We start from the raw sequence: 8,641 nt of genomic DNA on the forward strand, positions 1-8,641 counted from the left end.
GTGTTTTTTTAGATGGAGTCTCGCTCTGTCAACCCAGCTGCAGTGCAGTGGCAGGATCTCAGTTCACTGCAACCTCTGCCTCCTGGGTTCAAACGATTCTCCTGCCTCAGCCTCCCGAGTAGCTGGGACTATAGGTGCATGCCACCATACCCGGCTAATTTTTGTATTTTCAGTAGAGACGGGGTTTTGTCATACTGTCCAGGCTGGTCTTGAACTCCTGACCCCATGATCTGCCCACCTCGGCCTCCCAAAGTGCTGGGATTACAGGCGTGAGTCACCACACCTGGCCTGCATGGAACTTTCAGTACTGTTCCACTGACCAGCCATATTTCCATCTGTCTTCCTGTCCTTGGGCCTTCCTTTTCCCTGAGACACAAAAATATTGACATTAGGCCACTTAAGAACTCTACGATGACGTCTGAGTGTTCAAGTGAAAGGAAGAGTCACACATCTCTCACTTTATTTTTGGAGATGGAGTCTTGCTCTGTCGCCCAGGCTGGAGCACAGTAGCATGATCTTGGCTCACTGCATCCTCCGCCTCCCGGGTTCAAGTGATTCTCCTGCCTTAGCCTCCCGAGTAGCTAGGACTACAGGTGCGCACCACCACGCCTGGCTAATTTTTGTATTAGTAGAGATGGGGTTTCACCATGTTGGCCAGGTTGGTCTCCAACTCTTGACCTCGTGATCCGCCCACCCTGGCCTCCCAAAGTGCTGAGATTACAGGCATGAGCCACCACTCAGCCCATCTCTCACTTTAAATCAAAAGGTAGACATGATTAAGCTTATTGAGAAAGGCATGTCAAAACCTGAGACAGGCCAAAAGCTAGGTTTTCTGTGCCAAATGTTTAACCAAATTGTGAATTCAAAGGAAAAGTTCTTGAAGGAAATTTGAATTGCTACTCCAGTGAACACAAGAATGATAAAAAAGTGAAACAGTCTTTTTGCTGATATGAGGAAAGTTTGAATGGTGTGGATAGAAGATCAAACCAGCTACAACATTCCCTTAAACTAAAGCCTAATCCAGATCAAGGCCCAAACTCTCTTCAGTTCTGTGAAAGCTGAGAGATGTGAAGAAGTGCAGAAGAAATGTTGGAAACTAACAAAGGTTGGTTCCTGAGGTTCAAGGAGAAAAGCCATCTCCATAACATAAAAGTGCAAGGTGAAGCTTCAAGTGCTGATGGAGAAACTGCAGCATGTTATCCAGAAGATCTCGCTAAGATCATTGATGAAAGTGGCTACAATAAGAATAGATTTTCAACGTAGACAAAACAGCCTGCTACTGGGGAAAGACGCCATCTAAGACGTTCCTAGCTAGAGAGGAGAAGTCAATGTCTGGCTTCAAAGCTTTAAAGGGCAGGCTGGTTTTCTTGTTAGGGACGAATGCAGTTGGTGAAGCCAGTTCTCATTTACCACTCTGAAAATCCTGAGGCCCTTAAGAATTATGTTTATTCTGCCTGTGCTCTATCAATTGAACAACAAAGACTGGATGACAACCTATGTGTTTACAACATGGTTTTCTGAATATTTTAAGCCCACTGTTGAGACCTACTGCTCAGGAAAAAAAAAAAAAAAAAGATTCCTTTCCAAATATTACAGCTTATTACAATGCACCTGGACAACCAAGAGCTCTGGTGGAGATATACAAGGGAGTTAATGTTTTCGTGCCTGCTGACACAACATTTATTCTGCAGCCCATGGATCAGAGAGTAATTTCATCTTTCTCTTTATTTTCTTTTTTTTTTGAGATGGGCTCTCACTCCCCCAGACTAGACTGCAGTGGTACGATCATAATTCATTGCAGCCTAGCTGCTGGGTTCAAGTAATCCTCCTGCCTTGGCCTCCCAAGTAGCTGAGACTACAATATGTGTCACCACATTTGCTCAATTTTTAAAATTTTTCTGTAGGCTGGGTGCGGTGGCTCACGCCTGTAATACCAGCACTTTGGGAGGCTAAGGCAGGCAGACCACGAGGTCAGGAGATCAAGACCATCCTGGCTAACACGGTGAAACCCTGTCTTTGCTAAAACTACAAAAAATTAGCCGGGCATGGTGGCAAGTGCCTGTAGTCCCAGCTACTCAGGAGGCTGAGGCAGAATAATTGCTTGAGCCGGGGAGGTGGAGATTGCTGTGAGCCAAGATATTGCCACTGCATTCCAGCCTGGCAACAGAGCAAGACTGTCTCAAAAAAATTTTTTTTCCTGTAGCGATGGGGTCTTGATATGTTGCCCAAGCTGGTCTTCAACTCCTGGGCTCAAGTGATCCTCCCGCCTCAGCCTCCCAAAGTGCCGGGATTACAGGCATGAGATACCGCCCCCAGCCAAAAGTGTTTTGTTTTGTTTTGTTTTTGCTTTTGTTTTTGTTTTTTGAGACGGAGTCTCACTGTGTTGCTCAGGCTGAAGTGCAGTGGCGTGATCTCAGCTCACTGCAACCTCCATATCCTGGGTTCAAGCGATTCTCCTGCCTCAGCCTCCTGAGTAGCAGGGAGTACGGGAGCATGCCACCACACCCAGCTAATTTTTCTGTTTTTGTGGAGATGGCTTTCGCCACGTTGGCCAGGCTTTTCTGGAACTCCTGACCTCAAGTGATCTGGGTGCCTCAGCCTCCCAAAGTGCTGGAATGACAGGTATAAGCCATGGCACCCAACCATTTTGTTTCTGAGACAGGGTCTTGCTCTGTCACTCTGGCTGAAGTACAAGTGGCACAGTCACGACTCACTGCAGCCTCAGCCTCCCAGGCTCAAGTGAACCTCCCACCTCAGGCTCCCAAGTAGCTGGGACTACAGGTGTGCACCACCATGCCCAGCTAATTTTAAAATTTTTTTTGTAGAAATGGGGTCTTCCCTGTGTTAACTCCTGAGCTCACAGAGCAGTCCTCCCACCTTGGTCTCCCAAATTGCTGGGATTACAGACATGAGCCACTTGCCCAGCCTAAAAGTGTTTTTTTGAGATGGAATCTACTCTTGGTAAAGATGCTGTGAATGTTGTTGAAATGACAGCAGGATTTAGAATATTACATAAACTTAGTTAATGAAGCAGCAGCAGGATTTGAGAAGATTTTGAAAGTTTTACTATGGCCAAAATGCTATCACCCATTATAACATGCCCTGAAGAAATCTTCTGTGAAAGGAAGAGTCAACTGATTTGGCAAACTTCATTGTTATCTTATTTTAAGAAATTGTCACTGCCACCCCAACCCTGTGCAGCCACCACCCTTATCAGCATTACCTTTATCTGATGTAATACTTTTCCACACTTAATAGACTACAGTATAGTGTAACTATAGGTTTTATATTCACCAGGAAATCAAAACATTTGTGTGACTCATTTTATTGGGATATTCACTTTATTATAGGGGTCTGGAATCAAAACTGCAATATCTATGAGGATACTGTGTATACCTAAGGTACATTATTTACAGTAGCCAAGACTTAAAAGCAACCTAAGTGGCTACTGGTGGATAAATGGATATACACACACACACACACACACACACACACACGCACACACAGTGGAACATTATTCAGCCTTAAAAAGGAGATCTATGTGCCAGGTGCAGTGGCTTACCCCTGTAATCCGAGCACTTTGGGAGGCCAAGGTGGGTGGATTGCTTGAGCCCAGGTGTTTGAGACCAACCTGGGTAACATAGTGAGACCCCATGTGTACAAAAAAAATTGCTTTATAAAATAAGCCATAAAATAACCCCATCTCTACTAAAAATACAAAAATTAGCTGGGCATGGTGATGCAGCTGGCTAATTTTTTTTTTGGTAGAGACGGGATTTCACCATGTTGGCCAGGCTGGTCTTGAACTCCTGGCCTCAAGCGATCCACCTCCCTCGGCCTCCCAAAGTCCTGGGATTACAGGTGTGAGTCACTGCGCCTGGCCAACTGCCTTATAATTAAGTAGAAATCTATGTTCCTTCTCTTTTAGGACAGATGCTCTTTGTCTAACTTGATTCAGGATGGGTATATATGGTGGGTTGAGTCATGGCACCCCAAATGTTTCCACATCCTAATCCCTGGAACCCATGAAGTTTACCTCATATGGCAAAAGGGGAAGGATCTTGAGATGGGGAGATTATTCTGGATTATCCTGGTGGGCCCGACATCGTAACGGTCCTTATACAAGGGAAGCAGGAAGGTCATAGAGGAGAAGGTGGTGGAGTCAGATTGGAGTAATGCATTTTGAAGATAGAGGCCAAAGGATGTGGGTGGCTGCTAGAAGCTGAAAAAGTCAAGGCAAGACATTGACACCTCAGAGCCTCCAGAGGAACCAGCCTTGCCGACAGCTTGATTTTGGCTGAGTGAGATTAATTTCAGATTTGTGACTTCTAGAACGATAAGGTTGTGGGAGTTTTTTTGTTGTTTTGTATTTCTTTTTTTTTTTTTTTGAGTCCGAGTTTCACTGTTTTTTCCCAGGCTGCAGTGCAGTGGCACAATCTGGGCCCACTGCAGCCTCTGCCTCCCATGTTCAAGTGATTCTCCTGCCTCAGCCTCCCTAGTAGCTGGGATTATAGGCATGCACCACCACACCCGGTTAATTTTTATATTTTTAGTAGAGATGGAGTTTCACCATATTGGCCACGCTGATCTTGAACTTCTGACCTCAGGTGAACTTCTGACAACCTTGGCTTCCCAAAGTGCTGCGATTACAGATGTGAGCCACTATGCCAGGCCCCAGTTTGTGTTGTTTTAAACCATTAAGTTTGTGGTCATCTGTTACCACACCAATAGGTACCTAATACAGATGTGACTATGACTTGGAGATTAAGGGACAACAGTGAAATCAGCCTGGTTTCAGTAGGGTGAGGTGGAAACACAATGAGGAAGAAAGAGGGCTTGACCAGGGAGAGGTATCAGGATGGAGCCAGGTATGGGGCAGGTCGGATACAGAAGCTAAATTCTTCGTGATTTAACATAACAGATGGGAATGGGATCTGGGCCTAAAGTACCTAAAGGACCATAAAAGCTATAAGGAAGGCCGCTGGGCCTTCAATAAGCCTCTGCCCAAGAGACAGAAGCTCACTTGTGCATTCAACAGATTGTGACGAGGATCTCTGAATTCAGGCAGAAATGGGCCCTTGGATACAGCAGGGATTCTCAACTGTTTAAATATTGAACATCTGTTTCTCTTGGCTGCGCATTGGCAAAGCTAAAGTTATGGAAAAACAATGTTCTTGTTTTGAAAGAGCTTTTATAGTGCATGGTAGTTTCCCAGCCTTGGCAATACTGATTTTTTGGGCCAGGTCATTGCTGTGGGGGCTGGCTGTCCCAGCACTGCAGGAGGTGCAGTAGGACCCACTGGAGGCCAGCAACAACCCTCCCTCCCTCAGTCATAACAACCAAAAGTGTCTTTGGACATTGTCTGACATCCCCTGGGGGGTTCCCAGTTTAGCAGCCCTGGTGTATAGGGTCTAGTAGAGAGACTGGACCCCAATTTTAACAGAAGTCTGCCTAGGGCTCCTCAGGGAAGCCTTTGAGAGAAGGAAACTCTTGTGAGAGGGAGGAGGCAGGAGGGAATGGGAAACATCAGGAACTAAAGGCAAAGGAAACAATTGTGTGCAAGACCCCAAAGAGGACTTGTAGGTGTGCACATGTCCCTCAGCAGTTAGGAGGGACAAGAGATTCCTTGTGGGGGACAGAAGAGCTCAGCCCACAGCCCTGAGGTGACTGGTAATCACTTGATGATACTGATGTTTTGGGAAGAATGCTACCTTGCTGAGCCTACACCTGTAATCCCAGCACTTTGGGAGTCTAAGGTGAGAGGATGGCTTGAGCCCAGGAGTTCGAAGATAGACTGGGCAACACAGTGAGACTCTGTCTCTACAAAAAAAATAGAAAAATTAGCCAGGCATGGTGGTGCATTCCTGCAGTCCCAGCTGCTCGGGAGGCTGAGGCGGGAGGATTGCTTGAGCCCAGAAGATTGAAGCTATAGTAAGCCGTGATCACGCCACTGCACTCTAGCCTGAGTAACAGAGTGAGACCCTGTTTCAAAAAAAAAAAAAAAAAGCTACCTGGTTCTATTTGCTGCATCAGGAATGCACTAATCTGCCAAACTTTTTCTCTAAACTGAGCAATGAGCTAGGAATTATATACTGATTTGCATTTTAATTTCCACTTTGAGAAAACAAGGAGGTGGCATGAGCCGATCTCTCAGGCTTAGTTCCAGGATTCATTTTATATAAATATATTTTGTCACTTAAAAATACGCTGTTGAGGTACAATTTACGTATCATAAAATTAGCCCATTTCAGTGATTTTAGTAAATTTACTGACTTGTGCAACCATTACCGTAATCCAGTCTTAGAATATTTTCATTACCCCAATCCTTTTGCTATTTTTTTTTTTTCCTGAGACAGAGTCTCACTCTGTCATCCAGGCTAGAGTGGAGTGGTGCAGTCATAGCTCACTGCAGCCTCTAACTCCTGGGCTCAAACGATACTTTTGCCTCAGCCTTCAGAGTAGCTGGGATTATAGACATGCACCATCATGCCTGGCTTATTTTTGTATTTTTTGTAGATCAGGGCTTAGCTACATTGCCCAGCCTGGTCTCAAACTCCTGGGCTCAGTCATCCTGCGTCAACCTCTCAAAGTGTTAGGATTACATGTGTGAGCCACTGTACCCTCACACCTTTTTGTTATTCTTAAAGCTAATGGGCTAAGTGAGAAAGGAGAGTAGGAAGAATTCCCTCTTATATCTCCTTAGTATTCTTCATCCACTACTTTCTTCTCACTGTAGCTTTTCCTTATGTGTTAGGCTGGGGTTGCAGCAACTGTATAGATGTTTTTTGTTTTGTTTTGTTTTGTTTTGTTTTGTGTTTTTTTTTTTTTCCCTCAAAGGTGCTTTGAGAACAGGCACGGTGGTTCACACTTGTAATCCCAGCACTTTGGGATGCCAAGGCAGAAGAATTGCTTGAGTCCAGGAGTTCGAGACCAGCCTGGGCAACATAGCGAGACCCTGTCTCAAAAAATAAAAATAAAAGATGCTTTGATACAAAAAAGATCCCTCAAATGTAATTTTCTTTTCTTTTTGTAAAAGCAGCATCTAATTACTTGGAAACTCTTCTCACACAAATGTGCATATTCTCATTTAATTCATCCTTTGCTATAAACAGCTAGTAATTACAGAAAGAATATGAGGGATCTATTTTCCAATGAACTTTGCCTTGAAATTCTGGTAGATCATTCATCTTTATTAAAGAAGCGTGTGCATGATAAAAAATTGTCTGGTATGACAGCAAATGCATAACTATATATATAATTTATCCCTTAACATATTTTAGAGGATAAAGCAACAGAGGGACGATTTAACAATAAGCGGGCCACCTGCAGGATTGTCCTGATTCTCTCTCAGGAGTTACTCCTTGCTCTCTGCAGAGACTTAAGTTCTCTTTGCCACAATACCTAGAACTGCCATCCCTTCACCATGTCATCATGCACGGTTGGGCCCTGGTTGGCCTTTTCTGGGCCTCCTCACAGCAGAATGTGCATCATCATTCCTCATGGGCCTCTTGCTTTCCTTGTAAGTCACACGGTCTTTGTGATTTACATGCAAGTAAGGGGGAGGAGAAACACAAACACCTTCCTTGTGAATCTAAAGCATGGAGTGCTCCTTTCAATCCCCATGGTGGAGCCTGTGATGCTGGTGAAGGTTTGAGCTCTGGCGAAAGCTTTTCCCACACTGGCCACACTGGTATGGCTTCTCTCCAGTGTGGATCCTCTGGTGCAGCTTCAGGGTTGACTGCCGCCCAAAGCAGTTTCCACACTCTCCGCACGTGTAGGGTCTCTCTCCTGTGTGGACTCTCTTGTGTCTCTTCAGCTCTGAATTCCACGTGAAGCTTTTCCCACAGTCATCGCATTTGTAGGGTTTCTTTGCTGAGCGGGTGGGCTGGTGACCAAGATGTTGCAAACGGTTGCTCAGGCTCCGTTTACCTCCTTTGCTTTTCTTCAGCTCTCTCAGTGGGTGGCTTTTTAGGGGGCTGCTGATGTATTCCACCCTGCAATGTCTCTGGTAGTGAGCAAATGGCTTTTGAGCATTTGGGGGGCTGACCTGCCTCCGTGACAACCGAGGTTCACTCATATTTGCCCCTCTTGGTTCAGGACTCTGCAGACCATTACCTTTGGATCTGCCAGCTGACACTGCACATGGCTTTGCTCCTTTAGCCCCTTCCTGTTGTGGATTTTCCTTGTTGTCACTTCTCATTCTGGGGGCCTCTATAATTAGAAAGAAAATGCTTCATTTTCTGCACTTGGAAGAAATAACTTCAGCAAGAGTTATGAAATACTCTGAAAGTTTCTCAAAGGGTGGCCCTCCATTGGCAACTTGCATTAGAATCATCTGGGGCATTTGTTAAACAAACAGGCTCTTCACCCTTCCCCCAAAGCTGCTGGGTCAGAATCTCTGGGGGTTGGGCCTGATAATCTGCACAGTTAGCAGGCTCCTGGGGTGATTGTGATTTATATTAAATTTAGGAACCAAGTTCTCCAACCTCCTTCCTCCTTTCTCCGTTTAGGGAAAGTTTTAGGAAAGGAAGAACAGGAAAAAGCAAACCCATCAGAACTGGGTATCGACCAATGAATGAAAGAAGGAAGAGAGGTGAAATCTCAACATTGTAAATTTTACTGCTGTAGTCTGGTGCCTGAG

The 8,641-nt window shown here is 45.1% G+C and overlaps 1 protein-coding gene across 1 annotated transcript; it reads right to left on the reverse strand.

Moving 5' to 3' along the window:
* Positions 1-7,169: 7,169 nt before the first annotated feature.
* Positions 7,170-8,173, reverse strand: LOC105541518 (zinc finger protein 174-like). The gene has a single exon (XM_011982580.1). The coding sequence runs from the start codon at positions 8,075-8,077 to the stop codon at positions 7,613-7,615; it is 465 nt and encodes a 154-aa protein (XP_011837970.1). The 5' UTR covers positions 8,078-8,173; the 3' UTR covers positions 7,170-7,612.
* Between the last annotated feature and the right edge of the window lie 468 nt (positions 8,174-8,641).

This window comes from Mandrillus leucophaeus, unplaced genomic scaffold (genome assembly GCF_000951045.1).
Source record: "Mandrillus leucophaeus isolate KB7577 unplaced genomic scaffold, Mleu.le_1.0 Scaffold240, whole genome shotgun sequence".
Lineage (NCBI taxonomy): Eukaryota > Metazoa > Chordata > Mammalia > Primates > Cercopithecidae > Mandrillus > Mandrillus leucophaeus.

Bases quoted from the DNA above. Each gene is read 5' to 3' on its own strand.
- LOC105541518 (XM_011982580.1), bottom strand. From the start codon at position 8,077: ATGAGTGAACCTCGGTTGTCACGGAGGCAGGTCAGCCCCCCAAATGCT.